The following is a 24,321-nucleotide window of genomic DNA, read 5'->3' as shown; positions in this document are numbered from 1 at the left end:
TCCCTTACTCGGTCGTGGTTGACTCACCAGCCCTTGCATGGTGTGTGTGGCCTAAGAACAGAGCCGGGTTCGAAAAGGGAAGTGAGATGCTCTTAAACATCTGCAGGCGAGACTGCCTGAGCAGCAGGCCAGCCTTGAGGATGACTACATTGTTTTCCTGTCCATTATGGCGCTGACTCAGCGTCAGTTAATAAACCCTCTCCTGTAGGCTGGATTTCTCTTAATTATCATCTTGGAGCTTTCTGAGAACTCTTAGGAATTGTTCATTCAGTTTTATACCCCCAGCACAGCTGCCGACCGAAAGTCCTGTTTCCTCTTGGTGCTAGCGTCCCCTCTGGCAGAGCGTGAAATGACAGGCCAGCAGGCGGGAACATGGAGTGTGTTACTTATGTCCCCTAGAGGGAATTTAATTACTACAGACTGTGGAACAACTAACTCTAGACACAAGAAACCATTTCCTGCCAGATAATCTTTTGCCTCGCCCCCCAAAACAAATTCCAGAGAAGTTTCCTAAAAGAGAGAAAAGAAATGTCAGAGATAAGCAGGCACGTTTTAATGACTGAGTTGGGCTTTTGTTTTGCTTTTCTCTCTTCCTGTAAACAAATATTCAAATGTCCACTTCATTGTATGACTAAGGTTGGTATCATTAGGTTGGGACTGGGTGTGTGCAACGCGGGGGTGTGTGTGTTGGGGCGTGGGGGTGTGTGCACACGTGTGTTTAAAATGTTAGAAAAAAAAGACATCACAGCCTGAAGTTGAAAGAGAGATGATCTTAAAAACAACCACCTATATGAGGCAAGCAGGAAAAGTGGGAGAGTTGTGTTTTCAGCGACCTAAACAGTAATTGTGATGGGATGCTTGCTATAAATGGACCCTTGGCATCATTGTCTCTCTGAATGAGAGGATTCCTTGCTGAAGGCGCAGACCATTGAAGGAAGTAAAGCATCTGGTTTGTTTTGTAATGAGCAGCAGGAAAGCAAGGTCCACGCTCTTAATAATAAACAAACAGGACATTGTATGCCATCATCACAGGATGTCCTTCCTTCCACAGAGGACGGAGTGGGCCCAGAGGAAAAGCCGGTCGGGGCTCAGCGAGTCCCACTGATGACCGCCTCTGCCTTCCACTCGCAGAGATCAGGGCAACATTCCCTTTAGCTGTGAAACCATTAGCGTCCTGTGCTTGGCTCAACTCTCCTCAGATGTCTGGCTGTGGGTCTGGGGAGGAGAAAAAAAGGCGAAGAAATTTTAATCTGGGGGACTGAAACTTTTCTCTATTCCCCTACTTACTAACCAGTGGAAGGAGGGGAGTTGCTCCTGCCAGATCTGAATGAAGTCAAGTCAGCAAGAGAAACGGGAGTTTATCAGTGTCGCTGGGGGACGTGCACGTGGTGGGCAAGGGCCGGAGGACCCCACGACCACCTTCCATAAATTAAGCGCCAGTTAATCCCACTCGCTCGTTCCCAGTGCCTCGGGTCTGCGCCGTGCGCGCCCTGGGGCCCCGGACCAGTCTCCGGGTGGTCGTCGGGTCTCCGTCCCCGCGGGGCAGGGGCGGCTCGCGCGAACGAGGAGGTGGGGCCAGGAGATTCCAAAGCAATGTTGAAATTCACGGGCGCGGGGAGGAAGCTCCGGCGGGCGGGGGGAGCCCGGGCCGGGCGGCGCGTCCGGCGCGTCCAGGTGTGGCCACGCCCCCGCCGGGGGAGGGAGCCGGCGAATGGGCGCCGCGGCGGGCCGGGCGCGGGCGGGGTGAGCGCGCCCGCGGGGCCGCGGGGACACTCGGCCGGCGGCGTCGCGGGGAGGCTGAGCAGCGCGCGGCACCTGTCGGCCGCCAGCCGGGACGCGGCGCCCGGCCGCACGCAGCGAGCAGCGCCGCCAGCCCCGCGGGGCCGCCAGGGATGCGCCCGGCGAGGACGTGAGCCGCGCTCGCCGCCGATGTGGGACGTCTGCTTGGAAAGGCGCTTGGGGACGACCTGGGTAAGGAACCGCATCGCGTTGCTAATTCCGAAATTGTTATTTCTTTTTCTTTTCTTTCTTTTTTTTTTGGCTAACGTAGTCGCAGCAGAAACCAGAACTGCCTCTGCTGTGGAGCGCTCGGAACTGTCAAACATTTAGAAGGTTTTTCCCGTATGAATCATTAACTCTTTCGGGTCTGGGCACAATTGTCAGTTCATTGAAATTTCAGCCGTGGCTCCTGCCCACCCTCGTCGCACAGAGAGTGTGACTGTTCCGGGTCGGCGTGATTTAAAAAATTTTTGTTCTGTTTTGAACGTTTGTCCGGCATCCGGACCGTGCATGTGGACAGTGAGTAAAAATTGACGAGTCTGCGCCCATCGTGGTGGAGGAAAGAAAATACGCTGGGCGCTGGAGCCCCGAAAGAGCATCGCACCGGGGGAAGTGCAGGAATGCGAACGGCGCCTGGAAGGACGTCCGCGGCGCTGCGCCCGCGCCCCGAGGAGGGCCTGGCCTGCGTGGGCTCGCGGCCCGCCGTCCCACTCGCCCCCCGGCACGGCCCCGTGCGAGCGTCGCGGAAGCTGCACCTGGTGCCCCCTCTCGGGGAGGCGCGTTTCCTAAGCGCGAGGGAGCATTTCGGGAACACCCTGACCCACTTGCGAGCGGAGGCAAGGCCCGGCCTGCGGCGCCGTCGGTATGCGGTAGAACTTCGGTTACAGTAATCCGGAGCGCATCAGTGACTTCTGGGAATTCGTGCACTTTCAGATTTAACTGGAGAGTGCTATTTGTAGCCCTGAGCCCCTAAAGGAATTCTCTGCAGGGAATTCCGCCCGACGGTTGTCCGTTCTGTTTGTGCATTTCCAATACGGCGTGCGATGCGCCGCAAGTCAGAAGAAACTGCGGGGAGGGCGCCCCCTTCACGCACTGCCCCCCTCCCGTCCTGCGCTCCGGGCGTTTTCTGCAAAAGCTGCAGCCCAAGGATGCTGGCGGGGCGCAGCCCCTCGCGGCCTCCGGGGCGAGGATGAAAGCGCGGCCGGAGGAGGGGGGGGGCGGGGGTTGTTTTGAAAGTTGTTTGGAGTTGGGAGCTGGTGGGAAAGTTCGGTCTTCCCCATTTGGAAAAGGCCGGCCGGTTCCGCTCCTGCACCACACGCGCTTTCCATTTTTAGCTTCATTCAGAGGCAGACAGACCTCCTTCCTCTTCCTCCCCTTGTTTGTGACACTTTCTGAGGCAGCTTTTCCACAGCGCCGAGGGTCTGGCGGCCATGACCCCAGGCGGTCTGGGACAGGGACCGGGCGCCCCCATTTTTCTGCCGTAAGAGGTGAAGCCAGGGGGACTGCTCGGAGGGGGGCACTTAATGTTTTCCTTTTCTTTCTTTTCCCCAGTGAGGGTGCCACACTTTTTTTTTTCTTCTGTAACTCAGAGTAGCATTTTAAAACCTTGCTTCTTCAAGGCAGTCTTGTTTTACACGGCTTTTTGGCTCTTACTCAGCTGTGCCCGGCACCCCGCATCTGCTCTTGAAGTCCCCGGACGACGGTGTTAGTCACAGCCTCCCAGAGGGAGCCGCGGGACAAAGGGGGTGAAAGGCCTTTCCCTTCTTTTCCAGGCGACCCCGAAGTGTAGCCCCGGCGCTGCGAGGTCTCCGGAGCTGGCAGAGGGGACCCAGGGCACCATGAAAATGGACATGGAGGACGCGGATATGACTCTGTGGACAGAGGCTGAGTTTGAAGAGAAGTGTACGTACATTGTGAACGACCACCCCTGGGATTCGGGTGTGGACGGAGGGACTCCGGTTCAGGCAGAGGCATCCTTACCCCGGAATCTGCTTTTCAAGTACGCCGCCAACAGCAAAGAGGTAAGCCTCCGGTTTCTGGCTGAGGAAGATTGGCACCTGATGCCAAATCTCCAGACCTTGCCCTTCAGGCCTTGTGTATGTGTCTGTGACAATCTGTGAGTACCAGTGATTAATTAATCGCTTGATTCACTTCTTTCCTTGCTTTATCTTTTCCGAAGCCAGTCCCTTCTCACTTCCTCCGGCCCTCAACTGTTCCATACTATTTAGTAAACAGTTCAATCTTTGGGCAAGTTGATGTGTGTTGGGGAAGGTCAGATTCCAGCAGGGGTGGGCGAAATCGTCAAGAAAGCCACAGGCCACTCGGGTCTCGTGGTCCAGGTCCCCCCGAGTTGTGCAATAGCTTTTGAGGGAGAAAACTTTTTCTTCTAGAAAAGAAGTTTTCCATGTTTTCTTGGGCCTCCCTTTCATCCTTGGCTTTATTCTTTTTAACGAGCCATGTTTATTAGCTGGGTTTCTAAAATTATTCTCAAAACCTTGACGTGTTTGTGAACTGAAGTGACGGTATAAAACCAGAAGAGGGTCACGTAGAAGGGTCCTCTGACCGGATGACTGCAGAGCTAACCGCTGTTGGTCTGCAGGAGCCCCTTTGCTCTGGCGAAGCTGGCAACCGATACCTGGTTGGCCTCTGAAGTGGGTACACTCTTTGTTGTTTCAAAGGGGCCGAACACCCAAACTTGGCATGAGCAAAGGAATTGTGTTTCCCTTTTATATAATGATTATAGCAAGGTGTGATGCTTGCTTAGCTGGGAAATAACTTGTAGGACCACTCTTTGTTTTGAGAATTCAACTACTGCAGTTGCTCTTCCTGGTCATCTGCTGGGCTGAGCTGAACTAATGGGCTCCTCAGCACACTTCCCAGCACAACCCTCCCCACCGGTCACTGTCAGCTCTATCAACAAGTCGTGACAGGGGGATCCTACTGTGAGAATTCATAATTCAGTCCTGGGACTGCTCAGCACGGCCATGTCCGATCACTTCCCTTCTTCCCTGGGGAGCAGCATTTGGAGGAGTCGGGAGCCTGCTTGGGAGATAATTTGTCTTTTTCCTGTTTGTGCGTCTTGAGTTTGGTGTTTGGTAAGGGGGAGACACAGATGTCTAAAATTAAATAGAGTGACTCTGCTTAGAGTTTCATGAAAGCACAATCTTTTCTCCCCACCCGCTGCTCGGAGGGTGGTGGCCAGTTTTATAAAAAGCAAAATTTTAATTGTAGTTGTACGTGAACATTACCAAAAATTTAACCCCAGAGGTCAGCCTTAATTATACCTCTTTTGAAAATGACATTCTTCTCAATAGAAGGTCTCTTAATATGTGACCCATGAACTCAGTGTGGGATTTGTTTGGGTATTTAAGGTTCGCCCGTGGCTTTAGAAAGTGCTGTGTGATCTTTCCTGTATCAGCTTTGTCCAAATACTGGTCTGTTCTCAGGGCTCATTTGTGCTTTGCTGCCCTGTCCAGACCATTGGGACTGAAACGAAGACCTGCATTCTGTGGGTCCCCTTTGCCTTTTAATTCTGTGATGTTTTTATCAGGTTCATAGATTCAGCTCTTAGATGAAGTGTTTCAATTCCCATCATTCCACTTAAAATTATAACTAAAGGAAGGAATGCCCTTGCCCTTACTTAGATCATTAGTCCAAGGCTCAGAAACAGAGTCAGTTACCCAAGTGTTACAGTTGAAGACAGAGCCAGGGCTGGGACCGAGTTCTGACCACCCCAGCCCAGCCGGGGCTTCTTGACTATGCGGCACGGGTTCCTCTTGGTGTCACTGTGGTTTTATTAATCACCTTAGCCTATTTCAGGCTGATCCTTTATTAAACTTGTTTGTTTTCTCTGAACACGTAACTCCCTATTACACTGTGTTCAGCACCCAAAAAAACATACAGTGCCTGTATTCCTGAAGAGGGTCTTTCAAAACTAACCTAATAAGTGACTGGGGTCCTCTCCCTGTTTTCCCACAGTGTGTTCAACTGAAATGCTTGCAGAGAATAGTGTATCTTCAGTCCCTAATCAGACAGGCAGTCGGAAAGCAGCGTTAGTGTGATACTGTGTCTCCCCTTGACTCTGGAATCTGTACCTGTTTCTCCACCTCTTCCTCCTTCCTCTTTGCGCTTTGGGGAAGGACAGCTCCTGAAGGTGGTGAAAGAGGCCTGTGTAATGGAGCCGCTGCGGTCCAGTTCTAGGACAGAAAGCCTCGGGACTGGGGAAATGTTTACATTATCATTATTCAGTTCGGCCTTGCAGTCTCATGAGTGTGGAAAGGAGAAAAAAAGCCCTTCTACATGTAGTTTTTATCTGACTTGACTTATCTTGCCCTTCTTTAAATGTTTTCATTTAAGTAGCAGAAGATGTTACATTATGTACTGTTCTGCTGACATACTGGGGATTTTTTTTTTAGCAGGATCATTTTTCATTATGAATTTGTGCTATGTGTCAGCACCTTTTTTTGTTGTTGTTAGTTTAAAAACAAAACATACAAACCGTATTTCTGACCTGGACCCTCATTTTTAGATTTGGTGTATAATCATTCTGTACCTTTAATGAGGCTGTTCTTACTTCCTATTTCCAGAACTCAAACCAAATATACATGTACTATTCAAAACTTTTAAAACTTTTTTAACTGACGGGGTTATTCTTTTAGGGGGATTTTCCCCTTGTCCTCCTGAAATAATCTGTGAATACTTGAGTACAGAAAGACCAATTTGAACATGTGTGTTTTAGAAGCTGTAGATTGTACTGAGGTTTCTTGCACTCAAGAGGCACCGTGGCTCTGAAAGTGACCTCGAAAAGTCGTGTGCTGATAAATGTGAGGGGGGTGAGCGGGGCTCACAAAGTGTCCATTTTGAATGAAATCAATTGTTACCTCAAGTCATCTATAAAAAGTATCTTGCCATAACATGCAATTCCCTTTTTTCTCATACTGTCTTTTATTCAGGGAACTATGTACTGAGGCATTACCAGGTTCCCTTTAATACAAAGATAAATAAGGAGGAAAACCTTCCATTTTAAAACATCTCCCTTTTTTAAAAAAGTGGGGTGAATTACAGGCCACAGACTTCGTCCACTACAGAATCCTAGTCATCTCAGTACAAATATCCTTACGTTCAAAGCAGACATTTAATTGGCTGAGTCATTATAGTGAGGGGATCTGGCGAGGGGAAGAAATAGCTAGTAGTTAAAATCTGAATAATGTGGGTGAGGCTGCCTGTACCCCATTTAGACCTGGATGTTTCTGCTTAAAACCCATAGTTGTGTGTGTGTGTGTGTGTGTGTGTGTGACTATTCCCTAAAGGAGAAATTTTCTTAAAAAAAAATCCTCCCTTGTTACCATCGTTCATTCAGACCCCACTCCACCCATTTTAGGCTGTGAAATCTTCATTTTGTAAAATGGAAAAGAAACCCTGTTTTTTTGTTTAGTTTTGTTTTTTTGTCTGGAAGGCTTGGATGTCTGGGTGTGCTGGTAACAGAGGCCACTGACAGGTAGCTCTGCCCAGGGAATGGAAGGGCTGGTGCCACGCACAGTGCCAGGCAGAGAAGGAGCTCCTGGGCCCGAGAGGGGCGAGGTGCTGAGGCCTGCGGCCTGTGCCGACAGCACACAGTCGCCATTGTAATTCTTTAGGACCCTGGTCAGTTCCAGGGAAGTTCGCTTCCTGAACTAGGTGAACACATTCTTAATTAGTCTTCTGAGCTCTGTGAAATTCAAAGCACACCCCAGGTTCTTCTGTATCATGGGCTTGCTCCAAGGGTAGAATGTTGTTGGCTAAGATTCACATCTGGATTCTTCCAGGGCCGGAAGGAGAACTATAGTGTGGACTTCCACCCCCCGTTAAAAACGATCTTGGTGCTCCTACCCCCACTCCACAGTTACCTCGCCGAGCGCTGTGATCTTAGGGTTGTAGTTCTTATGTCCTCTTTGAATAATGTCTTAGACATGGATTGAGATGAAGGTGCTTGCTGTGTATTAGAATGCTGGATTGGAAGTGGTTATAGATGGTATATAAGCTACATCATTCCTTCCAGCCTCAAAATTCTCTGATTTTGTATCTCTGTTTGTCTATATGTGTGGGTTTTTAGGTTCCCAGTAGCTCTGTGTATAATAGGAACTTAAAATCTTATGATTAGGTCTCATTTGTAAAGGTAAGCTAACATGGAGGCTCTGATTTGTTCGGGGTTTGAGGATGGTTGTACCTCTCTTCCACTGCACATCTTTCTCTTTGTCATTGTTCTCCTGTCTTGCCGGCTGAATTGCATTTGTAAGGTTTTAGTGGCAAGAGCTACTTCGGAGACTGCCCCAGTGACTTGTCTGTCCTCAAATAGGTGCTGGGAGGTTTATGTCTTTTGCAAATTCCTTTATAGGAACAAAATTCTAGTTTCTATATTTCTTTTTCCTGTAAGAAAATGTTGTGTGTTTTCTTTGTGTACAATTGATAGCTGAAAAAACCCAGAGGCCCCTTGGTTAAAACAATAGTAATTCAGAAGAAAAACCCTGACCTCAGTGTAATGCTGCTTGTTGGTAATCAAGCTCCGAGTCCTAGGTCAGTGTCTGCAGGAGACTATAATTTAAAACCAAGTTGATGAACCAGTTGAGTACCTTTCTTAACATGACTGCTTTAAAGTGGGGATGTTGAAAATATGAACTGCTAATTATTGGCTCAACAACAAATGAGATTATTTGTTTTTCCTGTTTGTCATTTCCCTATTATGGAATAATCACTCAAATATGAATGCCCAAAGATTGGCGTGTCACAGAAGTCAATTCCATGAATTTTTCAAATTAATGAGGTTCACTAATGTATCACAAACAATGAGCCTGTGAATAAACAAGTCTACATGAGGTTTAGTACATAATTTCTGTCTCAAGTTTGTCTGGGATCCTCCTGTCTTCAGCAAATGCAATCCTGACGGACTGTTACTGAAAAGGGCAGATAGATGTAAATGAAGGCAGAGGAGGAGAATGAAGTGAACATCTGCTTTTTTCAGCTCTCTGCCAGAAATTCTTAAAGAACCAAAAATAACACTCAAGCTCACCAACCTTGTTTCAACTTGTGTTAGGTGTAGGAAATTTTCTTTCTTTTTTTTTTTCTGTCTTTGCAGTCTGTCTTATGCTCCATTGGCTTGTATATTGAATACTAAATTATCCCAAAAAAATCGTTAGCTGATAACAAATGAGAAAGACTGGCCTGTCACAACTACGTAAGAGTGCTTGTTCCATAGCCATTTAAACACAGGTTTAAATTCATGATGAGATTTAATGAGGTATCAGTGTGTCTCATGGCCAAAATCTTACATTCAGCTGTGAACATTTATCACTTCATTCACTGGGCCTACCATTTCAGGGACACAATTACCCAGGAGCCACCAGGGATAATAAAAACCTGGGAATAAATAGTATTTCTTACCTCCACTCTTGGTCCATTTCAGTAAGGTAATTAGTAGGTGGTTCTGGATAGGAAGAAAATAAAAATGGGAAAGTGAGTCCAATGTTGTCAAGAGCTCCTTACAGAGTTCTTCTGTGATGAATTGCTTCCTGACTCCGAGTTTGTGAATTTTTTTTCTACCCCCTTAAAGAAATTTACGATCAAGAAGGAACTGGCAAAGTTAACATGTTTCTTTAGCAAGGCCCCACAAAGTCAAATGTGTGATGCAGCCAGTCTGAGAAGGTCACTTCCTCAGATCTCAGAACCCACAGCCCTCCTCGGTATAAATTCTGTTTCAAAGGAGGACTTTTGACCACTATTGAGTAGAAAATGCTAGAGAAGAACAAAGTTACTTGAGAGATCTTTCTTCTATTAAAGAGAACTTACAAGCTATAAAGGAAAAAAATAAAAACAAAACCCATCTGGAATGAAAAAAATATAATGTGCTTTGTTTCTGGTTCCTTAAGCCTTTGTGGAAAAACCAAAGAGCATTGTTTTGGTTTCTGAGGTTAAACTATTTTATTCCCCCTCAAGCACACTGTTCAGTGTTTGAGGTATAAGGAGAAATAGGAAACTAAAGGAGCAGGTTGAAATGGTCTAATCTTGACCGTCTAATTCTGCAATAAGTGATTGTGATTGTCATTCCAAAGCGGTAGTTACCCACACTGTTTGTCTAACATAAATAAAAAAGTAATACTAATAGAGGACTCTCAGTGGCCACAGAATAATCCTCTAGACTGTGTAATGCTTGATTGTTTGCTCTTAAATCTGGGATTTTAAATATGGTCTTCCCCAAGGTAAGGCTACTTTGCCATCACGGAGATACGGATAGTGTCCGTTCTCTGTCACTGCTTGACAACTTAACCGAAATAAGAAGATGGCTTCATACTTTACAGTTGAATTAATTGTTTTATATGTTTACCCCCTTTAGGTGGTAGGAGTGGTGAGTAAAGAATACATACCAAAGGGAACCCGGTTTGGACCTCTGATAGGTGAAGTCTACACCAACGATACGGTTCCCAAGAACGCCAACAGGAAATACTTTTGGCGGGTAAGCAGGGAAAATTCTTCCAGACTCCTTAAGTATTAAGGGAAAAAAACGGAGCTAGAATTGCTGGGTCACTTCCTTCCTGGGACTCACTGCAGCTGCTCAGGGTCCCCAGGTTCACAGGGAGTTCTAGACAAACGGGATGACACTGGCTAGGTGTTTGGCCCTGGAAACCCAGCCGAGGTGGTTAGGGATGGAGAAAGGGATACGGACTATGCATGAATCTTCATTTTTGCAACTCATGAGAGCTTTGTGATAAAAGGAAACAGTTTGCTGCCTGCTTCAGGGGGAAGGTCATTTGCATTTCTCTGCAAGGAAGTAGTAATGAGTCACCAAGCCTTAGATTTCACCCCTTCTTAATTTCTTGCTGAGTTAACTTTAATTCAATGGAAGAGTAATTGTAAATGAATTGTCTGGAAAAGAAATGGATGAAGGAAGGTAGAAGATGGCACTAGGGGGATGGAGACAGACCACAGGACTTGTCCTGTTTAAGTGTATTGATACCTTAAAACTATTGGATTAGACAATATGTAGATAGTCCCATAGCATAAGGAAAATGCTTACAGTTCTGTGACATGATAAACTTTTCTAGAATAGAACATCCAGTCGAAAAGTCTGGCCAAAACAATTTCCTTTAGAATATCAGGGTTAGAAAAGCCCTCAAAGGTGAGCTAATTAGATGGAATTTTTGAGTAAAAGATGTTGAATTAGGAGTGAACAGAGAAAAATATCAGACTGCTGTCTATCTTCCTACAGCTCTTCTGGGTTCTTCAGTTTCCTCAATTAGAAAACAAAGATGCCTACTACGTGAAAGTCTTTTTTTTCTATACCCTTGCATAAAATGCTACTATTGGGAAACCATTATTTCAGTTGTTGAAAGAAAGAGCCACATGGTAACAAAAAATTGGATTATACTTACTTGGGCCAGTATTTACCTAGAATGCTTATATCTTTTGGACAGATAGCTTTACAAAAGACTTATATCTGGGAATCACTAAGAACCTGTCACTAAGAAACAAGATCTTTCTTTATCCAAGAAGTTTTGCATTTTTAGAAATTTATTTTACTATTTTCCAAGCAAAAGAATTATACACAGAATTACGTGCCCACAGTTTTTAATAATTACTCATGCTTAAAATATATTTACTACATGACTTATAATGGGCAAAAATGTAAGTGAGTACATTTTTGCCTTTATTGCCAATAAAGTCGTCTCAGAAGTGAGCCGCAGAGGTATGTGGTTCTTTTGAGTCAAAGGTCTTCATTAAGACAGTCCAGCGTAAGTCTCATTAATGCACGGTCATTTTGGAAAAAAGGCAAGAAAAACCTAAGAAACCCCCTCTCTGCTGCAGTTCTCTGGTTCATTAAAGATTCCTTCTCAAGTAACTGAAATGCTTTCCTCAGGAGGATTTATTTGAATGTGCCTTTCACATGCAAAGGATATTGTGGGAGATAACTTCCCACATGTTGTTAAAAGCATCCTGATTTTGCTGGCAGGAGTAGGAACATCTGTTGTGAAGAAAGAAAAAGTTTCATGTCAATTACACAGTAAAGGAAAGTAGGGATGTTCAAGTTGAGAAACCAGTGACATTTCTTGTAACTGTACTATGAGTCAGCACGATTTTAATCTTCCTGCTAATATATGGAGATGTAGTGAGGTGATAGGGGGCAGTGTTCATTTGGCATATGCATTATTCTGCGTGCTTGTGTGTGTATATGTGACTTCATGGCATCGACGTTTCTGTGCTTAAATGGGATACAGTAAATTGTAGTCCGTGGAAGGCTGACTGGAATCAACACGCCTTAGCTTTAGAAAGCAGTTTCCGCCCAGCAATGGAACCCCATGTTCCTGGAAGTTTGCACATCAGAGTAAACAAACTTGAAAACCCCTCTTGATAGCAGAATTCACCCAGCCTTGTTCCATTTTCTCTTAACAAAACACACCGCAAAAGCTCTCACAAGCTGCTTTGATGAAGCCACATGTATTTCCCCCTTCACAATTTACAGGAAGTTACTCTTAAAAGAAAGTGATTCTGGTGTTTACTGCCCGTGTTAAAGGGACAGAGTTCCTTTTTGTTTCTGATAACGACTGAGCAAAATGCAGAAACGATTTATAGGCTGACGTAGTATGCGATTAAGAACAAAGCAAGAACCTGCTGTCCGGTTAGAGGGCCGTTGCTGCTGCGAGCAGGGTCCTGCTACTTGGAGACTACAGGTTGCAGGAAACCAGGTATTGATTGTACGTGTGTGAGGACATTTCTTACGTCTGCAGAGAAGGGGGGACATCTTAAGAAGAGGGAGAGGGAGAATCCTCCTATGGAAGGAAGGGTAAGGCGTTTCAGTAAAAATGTGTATTTTAATTTTTCCTGCCCTTACCCTCTGCCTTTTTACTAAGTGGTCTGAGTGCATGTGTTAACCAGAAGCAGCATTACTGGAGGGCGAACTTGGGGTTCTTCAGTATGCTTTGCTTTTAAAGAACGACATAGTTTCTTCCTGTTTTTTTTCCCAAAAACACACCTCTGGCTCAGTGAGGTGAGTGTGTTTCAGCCGACCTCCCCACAGATAAGAGGGCTCCCTGTCCCCTCCTCGGGCTTGAAAGCAAAGCACAGGGCCAAACACGTCTATCGAGAGGAAAAGTGACTTCTCCTGACGTCTCAAGTAGGCTGTCAGATTCTGGCTTCCGTCCCAGGGTTCACTTTGTTATGGCAGGTGAAGTTCACCTTTGCCCCACCCAGTGTTTCCACAAAAAGGCACAGTTCCAAGTATTCATATGAACAAGTGTTACTTCTGGACTTGGAGGCTTGGGGGTGGAGGATGTTTGCATAGTTTAAGCCTTGGGCGGGGGTGTAGGAAACAGGCAAGTACAGAGGCCATAGAAAAAGCTGAGACTCAGTCTGACGTACTCAGTCGGCTTGGTCTTCTACCCAGTGACTCAAAGCACTTGAAGTCAGCAGAACCTACCTGAAGCTGGTAGTGCTGCCTGTGTGCCGTTCATGGCCGAGGCAAGCGTGGCACTGTCGCTTGCTCCCATCTGGGGCAGCTCCGTGAACGTAATTTTGTGTTTCATTCTTCTGTTATTTTTTCCTCCAAACATGAAAAGGCGATAAAACTGAAATGGAAAAGGTAACTGATAAGGTGCCCCTTACCTGTCTCTGCCCTTCCTCCTGATTCAGGGCCACTCAGCCGCACTGACTCGATTCTTTCCCTGCCCAGGCACTAGGGGACCAGAAATCGCAGTGGCTGCTGGCTGGGTTTATTCTTAGAGCTTTCCATCCAGTCCGGGCTGACGTTTCTTTTACAGCCTGTCTTCTCTTTTGGACAGATTTATTCCAGAGGGGAACTTCACCACTTCATCGATGGCTTTAATGAGGAGAAAAGTAACTGGATGCGCTATGTGAATCCGGCGCACTGCGCTCGGGAGCAGAACCTGGCTGCGTGTCAGACCGGGATGAACATCTACTTCTACACCATTAAGCCCATCCCTGCTGACCAGGAGCTGCTTGTGTGGTACTGTCGGGACTTTGCAGAAAGGCTGCACTACCCTTATCCCGGAGAGCTGACAATGATGAATCTCAGTAAGTGGATCACAGAACAAAAAAAATTTTAAAGGCCAGTAATGGCAGACCTGCCCCCGTGAACTAACAGCACATTGTTTAGTTAAGTGGCTTCATCTGTAGGCCAAATAGGTGGCTTGAACTGGGGACTAGGAAAAGGGGAAAAAAATTTTATTTTAGTCCCTGTTCCCTATGATGAAACTCGATCATTTAAAAAATATTAAGAGCTACTTAGAATGTGTAATGCAGAAAGTTACAGGAAGAAATACAAGTCCAGTTCTATCTGTCCAAAAGGGGGCAGGTGGGAGTATGACAGGGTTTGGTCCTGACATGCCGAGTGTGCAACGTATGGCCCTTGTGTGTGGTAATTGGTTGGTGCTTGACATTGTACACTGCAGTACTGTGGAGACTCAGTTTGGTTAGCAAGTTATGATCTGATGTGGAACCTGTAAGAGTGTTTCTAGAAAAACTTGGCAGCTATCATTTTTCAAATACCATTCAAAAATGGATAAAGCTTTATATAAAGATTCGATAGCTGAGCTTCCTTCCTTACGGTAAAAACCTGATTATCAGATCTCCTGATCAGTATTGTAATAGCCACCTATTACTTTATCTTAACCAGTTCTCAGCTTCTTAGATTTGTAAGTTGTTACCGTTTCGTGAGGTCAAAGTTGGTGTCATGACCTCTGCAAAGGGCTGCTCGTGCCAGTCTTTCTCAAGTGGTCTCTGCAAGCAATTTAAGAATCACTATGAAATTCCAAACTGTTGGGACCATGGTTGTGTGTTGTGCTTAGACCGCTAACTTTTAAGGCAGTTTTTTAAAATTAGCTCCTTTTTGTTTAAAAGTTTAGGCATCTAAATGCTGACATTTTTGCTCATTTTTTGTTGTGCTATCATTTCAAACTTAAAGTAGCAAGAGTAGAACTGAGAAATCCCAGATGCCCTTTACCCCATCCCGCCAGAGTCATTGATAAGCTATGCCATTTATCTGAAGGCTCAATTGCTTTAATTCACATTTTCACCTTTGAAACGTTCAGAATAAATGTTACTTTTAACATAAACCAGCATTTTGGCTTAAGCCTAGGACCAATGAACAAACCAGTTATCTGTGCTGGTCAGGGTTGTGCCAGCCACACAGGTATCTGGTGCTCATTGCACGCTGTCCACTTCACATCACCCTCCCTGTGATCTCAAGACTGCATTGGAAGTTTTTTGAAAAGCTGGGGCTATAAAAGCTCCCCCACGGGATCACCTTTTAAATTTATGTTCGTGGCATGCGTGCTCACACTCTACACCCTTGAGCTGCAGGAAGAGGTCTGGGAATGTTTGGAAATAAACTGGCTTCCGACGAGTGGGGTGGGTATGATCAGGTCTGCCAGAGGGGTCGGTTCTCTCCCCTCCTCTCTCCTCACGGCCCCCAAGGGCCTCTGCCAGGAGCCATTCAGCCACTTCAGCATCCGTGATGCCAGGCAAGGCCCAGGGCTGGGTGGTAGAAAGCAACTTGCTCCCAGCAGCGCAGCTCATGGGACCATGGGCTGCCTCTTGCCGAGCTCCCCGCACACCAGGTCACTCCACTGGAGGGTCCCCCTGCCTTCCTTGTGCTTAATCTCAGGCATTCAGAGAAAGACCTTGCTTTTTTTTTAAAACAGTAACTCCATTTGAGGTGACCCACCCAGTGACTCTGCACTGACCATGAAAAGGCTTTTTCACATGTCCCCTCACCCTCTGAAGTTCTCAAGGCCTTGCATTTTTATTTCCCAGCGAAAGGCTTTGCACAGTATTTTAAGATTCAAGTGCTTATTCTTTGTGTTCAGAAGCAACTTTTTCCTGTATACTGTGAAATGACCCCTGTCCCTCAAATACCCCTTTGTACTTATTCAGAGTGTTGTCTAAGTGGTGGTTTCACATCTCAGGTGAGGAATGAAGAGTTAGCAAGGCCCAGGCCCAGCAAGCCACCACTCCGGCTGCCAATCTGGAAACCAGTTGTCCTGGGTGGGTGTGGCGACTGATGACTGGGACTCTGATGGGGAAAATTCCCACTATTTCATCAGGCCTAATCGGTAGATTGTGTCTTCAAGTGACTTGTTTGGGTTTCCATGCTGTAAGCACAACAGAGGTCTGGACCCAAATCTCTGCGAGGGCTTTAAATGGCGGTGACGCTTTGGTGGGGACAGTTTGAAGGGCAAGTCCACACAGCCTGAGCTGAGGAAAAATGAGCAGCCAGCAATCACCAATAGGCATTTTTTAAAAAACAGAATAAAAGTAGAAACTATTAAAGTTAACTCCTACCCCTCCCAACGGTTTTTTTTTTTTTTTTTTGGTATTTTTTCTATCTATCTAAATAACCCATCTAGAAAACAGTTGACCAAATTATAGATTTCTGAATGTTAATCCGCTTTCTCAGTTTGAATTGAAAACAGACTGTGTTTTGCCTACTGCAGAACTTCTAGGTTCTTGTAGTCTTGGGCATTCTTATTATAGATCGAAAATGTGAGTCGGCATAATTAAGCCATTCAGAGCCTTCAGAGGGAGTTCACTCTTGAAATGACTCCTGCCGCCTACAGCCCTTTAAGATTTAAGACCAAAAACAGATCTTGATTTTTCTTTTTCATGTTAACTCAAGCTGCTGAGTGGGAGAGTCAGAAATGACGCCCGCTCCCCTGATTACTCAGCTGCCAAGGGATGGTTTTTTTCATGTACCTCCATACAGGCTCCATGATCTCCACCTTAGAACATCTTAGGGGAGCTAATGTCTCCCTCTGGATATTGTTTTTGGAAGAAGATACGAGCTGATTTTTGCGAGGGCGTAAGAGAGAGCAAATGTTTACTGTGGATGTACTGTGTGCGGGGCAGTGTGCTAACTATTTTGCATAGAAAATAATAAATTCCAACCTTGTTTGTTGGCCCAATCATTAGTTTTGCTGAAATGTGATCATCGAATTTTGAGGTGCTCGGTAGGAATGTCAGACCAGACATGAGGGGCAGTGCTACCAATGGACAGGAGCTTGTTGCTTATGGCTTGAATTTGGTGGATTTTAGGACCCAAGGAGTATTGAAACTCCTGGAAAAATTATGGAATTTCGGCACTTGCATGTAATTTGCCACATGAAAGTGGCAGAAGGTCATGACAGTGAAGTTTCTGTATTTTCACTTTACCAGAGGGTGTTTTTTTTTTTTTAACATGGGCCTATGTAGATTCCTCCCAATCATCCTTTTTTGCCTCCATAAAATTCCTTCCTCTGGCTGTGAGATGCTTTACCTATCAGTTTTCCAACTTAGTCGCCTCTCTTCCTTTACCATTTCAGCTTTAAAAAACAAAAGTGACAATTTGAACTTCCTGCCTGCTGGGCCTACTGAAAGGCTGATATTGGCCTGATAACGGGGTATTTATTTTGGTTTAGTGGCTGCAGAAATCCCTCTCCCTCAACAAGCTTTCCATCACTGCCCCCATCAGCATCTTGCCTGATAGTGTCTCTGCTGTGTTTATTCTGGGGCTGCCGGCTCACCCGGGAGTAACTGATAACGGCCAGCAGGAGATAACATTCTCCGAGGGGCTCTCAGCCTGGAATCAAATCCCTCAAGCCTGTCAGCCTAGAGAATGGATTTGAGGAGTTCAGAATCTGCAGTTCCACAGAGTTCATTTCTACACCTATCAGATATCAAGCCTGCAGCTCTTTCTCAGTTAAATCAAACGGGGGCATTTTTTAAAGACAACGAATGGTAACTTTTACAGAGGCTTCTCCTGATCACCCCAACCTGGCCTCTCCTGAGGCGAAGCCAAGAACTGGCCTGCTGCTCACAGACCCCGAGGCTGATGCCGTGGGGCCCCTCCTACGCCTGGGGCAATGTTGAGGCGGAGACTGCCCGCTGTCCCAGAACCAGAGGCCCACCAAGTGGCCTGGTGTACTTCTGACTCCAGGGAAGGCCAAGCAGGGAGATTTTCCCTGCTGTCACTGGTGTTCTCCTGAAGGCATGGTCTGTTCTGGGGGTCTGGAGAGGCGGGGCTGGCAATGGCCAGGGCAATCTGGACGTGTCCTCACTGCTGCTGTTCCTAAACAGTGTATTTACCGAGTAATAATGTGCCCTCTTTGGGAACAAATGCTTTCATCTCAGCTGCCAGCTGCCTGCCCCTCTTTGGTGTGCTAAGTAATTGAACTGGTCGGGAAGTGTGTGTTGTGGTTTGGCAGAGGTGACCGGCACGCCTTGTGATTCCAGGGGACAGCATGGCTGCGAGCCTGGTTAGACCAGACAAAGCCCTGGTGAAGATCTTGTGCTGTCAGCAAATCGAGGGGCATGGGTGGCATGCACGTTGCTCATCTACTTCTTGGCACAGGCAGTTTGATCGGGGTGTTATCACAGCCAGAGTAAACCAAGAATCAGGGCGAAAATTGATGACTGCTTTTTACTTGAAATGAGTCTCAATCTTTCACATCTTATTCACGGGGTGTGTGCTGACTTCCTTTAGATACACTGTGAGCATCAGAATGACTTTAACCTCTGACACCCCCACCCCAGTATTTTTCCACCCCATTTTAATGGGAGCCCTCCAGTTCTAGCATAAACAGCACTTTTCAAGTTTTTATGGGTGGAAACAGATAATCCCCACTGCGCCCCGCGCCCGGTGGGTGCTGCCCCCGTCCCCGTTCGCTGAGGAGGAAGTGGAGCCCGGTGAGAACGGGGGTGGGGAGTGCATGCAGGAGCCGGGGCCCCCCACCAGGGCCAGCTGGTGCCCAGGTTCTGTCAAGGCCAGAGTTGACTGGCAACTCCACCTGGGTTCTTCACCTTCTGAGTGATCGGCCTTTCTTCTTCCTTTCAGCAAAAACGCAGAGCCAGCCGAGGCGGCAGGGCGCAGAGGGACCCGGCCTTGGCCCCAGGGGCGCCCCGAGGAGAGAGCACAGCGTGAAGGAGATCCTGCGGCGGGACCCCAGCCCCTCTAAAGGGAAGGACTTCTACCGTTCGGATATGTCCCCCTTCGCCCCGGGAAAGGACACGGACCCCTTCGGGAGGAACGGGAGCCCCGACATGCCCTTCTACCCGCGGGTGGTTTACCCGCTCCGCCCGCTGCCCGACGACTTCCTGACAGCCCCCCTGGCCTACGGGGTGGAGAGGCCCCCCTACCGGCCACGCTCGCCCGTGCCGTCCTCCGCCACGCCCAGCCCCTCGGCGCGGAGCAGCCCCGCGCACAGCCTGCAGGGCTTCAGCCCCCGCAGCAGCCCGGGGACGGCCGGCTCGCCCCCCGGCCCCCAGGCCCTGCGCGACGCCTGCACCAGCCTGGGCGCACCCTACGGAGCCGAGGGCCTGGGTGCCTACGCCGGCTTCCCCCCGGGCGCCCCCCTGCCGCCAGCCTTCGTCCCCCCCTACGGGGCGCACTACCCCAGGCTCCTGCTGCCGCCCTACGGCGTCAACTGCGGCGGCCTGGGCGTGGGCGGCGTGAATGGCGTCGGCAGCCTGGGCCTCTTCCCGCGGCTGTACCCCGTGTACGGCGGCCTCCTGGGCAGCAGCGGCCTGCCGCACCCCGTGCTCGCCCCGGCGTCCCTGCCCAGCTCGCTGCCGTCCGACGGGGCCCGCAGGCTGCTGCAGCCCGAGCACCCAAGAGACGTGCTTGTGCCCGCGCCGCACAGCGCCTTCTCCCTCCCTGGCGCGGCCGCCAGCCTGAAGGACAAGGCCTGCAGCCCCACCAGCGGCTCCCCGACGGCAGGCACGGCCGCCACAGCAGAGCACGTGGTGCAGCCCAAAGCTACCTCGGCCGCCATGGCCACCCCCGGCGGCGACGAAGCCATGAATCTCATTAAAAACAAAAGAAACATGACCGGCTACAAGACGCTCCCCTACCCCCTGAAGAAGCAGAACGGCAAGATTAAGTATGAATGCAACGTCTGCGCCAAGACGTTCGGCCAGCTCTCCAACCTGAAGGTAGGCCTGGCGTTCAGCCCGCTTCCCCCGGGTCGCCGAGGGCACGTGGGCAGCCGGAGCCCGGCGGGGACAGTCAGCGGGGGCTGCTTCGCTTTAGCCCCTTCCGGCTGGGTGGCTTTGGGCAAGCGACAGCCCTCTCCTGAGTGTCTTCTGAATGATAAAAACGTGGGGTTTGGGCCAGAAGATGAGTTTGAGGCCCCTGCCGGCCTGTGACCTTTGTTCCTTTAGTTCAAACGCACAGCAGTCTGGGAACCCCGGGCCTTATTCTGTTTAGGGCTTCACCTTGAAGCTCCCGGTAAGCCGTCTGCATCCTGGACGCCTGAGCGGAACGTTCGGTCTTCCACTAACGCGTGTGGCTTCCTCCCAGGTCCACCTCCGAGTGCACAGTGGAGAGCGGCCCTTCAAGTGTCAGACGTGCAATAAGGGCTTTACTCAGCTCGCCCACCTGCAGAAACACTACCTGGTACACACGGGAGAGAAGCCACACGAATGCCAGGTGGGTAGGACTTGTGACCTCGGTAGGAAACGTCGGAGGGTGTGAGCCAGCGCGAGCGCCCTTCCTCCCCGTGCCTGCTGGGGAGCTGAGGTGGTGAAGCAGCCAGCCTCCAGGAGTGGGCGGCAGTGGGCAGACACGGCCGCTTTGCTCCGTGCCCCACTGGAGGCGTCTCGCCTCCCAGGCCCCTGGGTGTCGGCTCCTGTGCGTGCCTCTCCCTTTGGTGGCTCTTCCTAACCCTCTCGTCTCCCCGTCTGCTTTCTCTGCCCTCTGCCCCCCACGGCAGGTTTGCCACAAGCGGTTCAGCAGCACGAGCAACCTGAAGACGCACCTGCGGCTCCACTCGGGGGAGAAGCCCTACCAGTGCAAGGTGTGCCCCGCCAAGTTCACCCAGTTCGTGCACCTGAAACTCCACAAGCGCCTGCACACGCGGGAGCGGCCCCACAAGTGCGCCCACTGCCACAAGAGCTACATCCACCTGTGCAGCCTCAAGGTCCACCTGAAGGGCCACTGTCCCGTGGCCCCAGCCCCCGGGCTGCCCGTGGACGACCTGACCCGCATCAATGAGGAGATCGAGAAGTTTGATCTCAGTGACAATGCCGACCGGCTGGAGGACGTGGAGGACAACATCGACGTGACCTCTGTGGTGGAGAAAGAAATTCTGGCTGTGGTCAGAAAAGAGAGAGAAGAAACCGGCCTGAAGGTGTCTTTGCAAAGAAACATGGGGAACGGCCTCCTCTCGGGGTGCGGCCTTTATGAGCCGTCGGACACGCCGCTCATGAAGGTGGCTCCCTGCAACCCACTACCTCTGGGACCTGTAAAGGTCAAACAGGAAACAGTAGAATCAATGGATCCTTAAGATTTTCAGAAAGCAAAAAATGTTTTGTTTTGTTTCTTAACTTACGACCTGGCAAGTCAGGGTGCCTGTAGCGAACGGCTTGTACAGAATCCCATCTCTGCAAAGCCTTCTTGACCGCAGATGGCTTCCCCCGACCACTTTGAAATTGAAGAAGGAACTCCAAAGTTACTGAAATCTCAGGGCATAAATGAGGCAAAGACAATATATATATATATACTTATTTACACCATCTATATATTTGAACCTATGTATTTTGAATATTTGTGGATATGTTTGCATAGCCTTCCCATTGCTAAGACTTGCCTAGCCATAATTATTTTTTCAATGATAATCCTTCATAATTTATTATACAATTTAGCATTCAAAAAGCAATAATTAAAGTTTACAATGACTGGAAAAATTCCTTGTAATTTGAATATAAATGTTATATTTTTTATCTTGTGGCCGTTCTTTGTAGATAATTTCAACACATCTGTTTAAGTACCTAAGATGTAGTCAGCATATACATGACTTCGGTTGACCTCCCTCTATAATAATGGTTTGAACGTGAGGCTTCGGTCTTGGCCAAAGTTCCAACAGTTGATGTGTTAATTCATAGGGTCATATCATTTGAACGGCATCATATATAGCCTGGGGAATTTTTTTTTTTTTTTGTGCGGAATTACCCAGTGATAACCTAGGTAGAAAAAACAAGAAAAGGAATCTTGTATGTGTCTGTAGATCAGAATTTCTCCCCGTCGCCGCAGATTTACCACAAAGGTGTGACAAGAAGGCTTTGCCAACGTGGCTCCTTCTCCAAAAAGCAGGGTCTCCGCACCCCCACTCATGTGACAGAGTGGCTGCACGACTCTTGCAATCCCACATAGTATCTGAAAATGTGAAGAAGACGTAATGCCATGTTTGAAACCACCGTGAGACCTTCCCAAGGCATGGGGGGGGGTTGGTATGTGTGAGGTTTGGGGGCTTGAATCTGGGTGTCGTTTTTGTTGTTGGTTTTTGTTGTTGTTACGTCAAAATTGCACAAACATGGTGCTCTACCAGGAAGGATTCGAGGTAGATAAGCGCAGGCCACACTTTAAAAACAAAAAAACTGGAAAACGGGTATTCTTGTTGTCTTAGGGTAAGAGCAGGTAATGAACATTCCCATCCCCAACACATCAATTGTCTTTTTTTTTCTGTACAACTCCTGTTTTCCTCAGTATTTGTGTTTTTACATTTTACAGTTATTTTAATTGAAGATGAAAGGGCATTGCAAAGTTGTTCAACAACAATTACCTCATTGAGTACGTCCAGTCGTGCAGGAAATGATGACTTACCTAATATTTGCTACTCGAGAGGAGAGACGAAATGTGCTCGGGAAAGATAGAATGTGTGTCACTCTATCTTTTACTCTGCTAAGCCCAAAGATTATATGTCAGCATTCAAGGTGTAACGAAGAATGATGTATATTTATAAATCTATTTATACCAATATACCATGTGTATATAATATATTTATGACCACTTAAATTGTGAGCCAAGCCATGTAAAAGAAACTACTTTTCCTAAGGGCAGGAAAAAACACAAAAATCAAACCCTTTCTGAGACTTTGCTTAACACTTGTGACCTCATAGGCACAGTGGTGAGCTTGGGGACCCCTTTCTGTTGTAAGACACCCTAAGACCTTGATGCAAAGGTGGGGACTGCATAGAAACCAGGGAGAAAGATCCATCATTTTTTACTATTAAGGACCCTGTCAGATGGCTTTATTTTTGGTTTGCCACATTGTGATTATATGGCCACACCCAAGTCACAAAAATAAAAATCCCATTACTACTCCTTCTACAACTAACTTTTCTCTCCCTCCTCCTTAAATAACTGATGTATCGCCAATCAATCTGGTTTATATGTTCAGCATTTTGTTCATGGCAACCTGCAGGGAAGAGTAATGACATTGAGAATGATCCAGGGAACCCTGAGAGCCTTACTGATTGATCCACACAGCTGGGAAACTGACAGCTTTCAGGTATCAGTGTTCGGTGAGCACACAGCCCTTCAAGTAGGCAGACCAAAGCATCACACCCTGACACTGGTGCCAGATGCTCTACTTCCACCTGCCCATTCGCTTTTTGCCTCTTTGTGCTTTCGCACACGTGGGGATTTCACCAGGCCCTGCACTGTGGCTTGAGACCTGGGATCTTCTATGCTGTCCGGTTTTCCCCCTTAGGCCTCTTACATGTGAATGTTGAGCCCACAATCAACAGTGGTTTTATTATTTTTTTTTCCTCTACTCAGAGTTAAAACTGACCAAAGTTACTGGCTTTTCACTTTGCTAGAACAACGAACTATCTTATGTTTACGTACTGGTTTACATTGTTATTTATGTGCAAATTGTCAAAATGTAAATTAAATATAAATGTTTATGCTTTACCAATGCTTGTCTAGTGTCTTGGCGTGAAGGGCCAGTGAGTGGCACCTTAATTATACGGGAAGGGGGGCCCCGGAATGAATTTTGAACGTGACACATTGCCTCTCTCCTGCACGGTCCCTGCCCCCAAAGGGAGGACTCCCCAATACCACCTCCATCGAGGACTACACTTGGGAGTGATCAGAAGCAAGTGTCCATCTAGTGTCCCGTAACTCAAAAGCGTAAGATTTTCTCTAAATACGAACTATAAAAGTGTGTTCTAAGGAAAGCATTTTAAGCATTAGCCAGTAAGTGGGGAAGATTGGTTTACTTTCTTTGGACTTTTTTGTTAATTTTACTTTGCTGGTGTGTATAGGGTGGTAGGAAAGCAAGGGAGACTTCGAACAATTCCAGAAGTGCCTTCTGAGCTGTGCCGGGTGTGCGTGTGCAGACTCCACCTACTCATGGGTGAGGGGCTCTGGGGAAGCCCCCAGAAGCTGGGGGAAGGAGCAGTGCCCTGGCCCCTGTAGCCTGCAGATTTCCTTATTCCACAGGGAGTAAGGTGTTACCGGCTTCTGCATAAGCCTTCCTGCCATACAGCCCAGGGTATTTTTTTTCCTTCACCTCTTAACTCAGGAAGTAGATTTGCCACTTGTTCATTTAAAATGCGTCTCAAGAAAGCTGTTTTACCAGCATCTGGACACTGTTACTGTGAAACTGAGGGATTGTGGTGTGGCCAGGCAATCCCAAGCTCACATGGTGGGTATGGGGCTACTTGCTGGTCCTTTGATGCCCCAGAAACTAATCTATCTCCGGGCACAAATAGAGGCATAGGTCTGAGTCTCGTTTGGTAGAT

The 24,321-nt window shown here is 47.8% G+C and overlaps 1 protein-coding gene across 3 annotated transcripts; it reads left to right on the top strand.

The window, feature by feature from the left end:
• The first annotated feature begins 1,741 nt into the window (after window positions 1-1,741).
• On the top strand, window positions 1,742-23,488 carry PRDM1 (PR/SET domain 1). Of its 3 annotated transcripts, none has more exons than XM_037012285.2 (7): window positions 1,742-1,971; window positions 3,552-3,800; window positions 10,145-10,264; window positions 13,584-13,836; window positions 18,632-19,728; window positions 20,096-20,224; window positions 20,508-23,488. In XM_037012285.2, the coding sequence occupies exons 1-7, from the start codon at window positions 1,930-1,932 to the stop codon at window positions 21,078-21,080; spliced, it is 2,463 nt and encodes an 820-aa protein (XP_036868180.2). In that variant the 5' UTR covers window positions 1,742-1,929; the 3' UTR covers window positions 21,081-23,488. The 3 variants fall into 3 exon arrangements, with proteins under 3 accessions (XP_036868180.2, XP_036868182.2, XP_036868183.1); XM_037012287.2 differs by lacking the exon at window positions 1,742-1,971 and adding an exon at window positions 2,328-2,641; XM_037012288.2 differs by lacking the exons at window positions 1,742-1,971; window positions 3,552-3,800; window positions 10,145-10,264 and adding an exon at window positions 10,288-13,384.
• Window positions 23,489-24,321: the final 833 nt, after the last annotated feature.

The sequence above is a fragment of the Manis javanica genome, chromosome 13, assembly GCF_040802235.1.
Source record: "Manis javanica isolate MJ-LG chromosome 13, MJ_LKY, whole genome shotgun sequence".
NCBI classification, from domain to species: Eukaryota; Metazoa; Chordata; class Mammalia; order Pholidota; family Manidae; genus Manis; species Manis javanica.
This window is presented reverse-complemented; position numbering and strand designations above follow the sequence as displayed.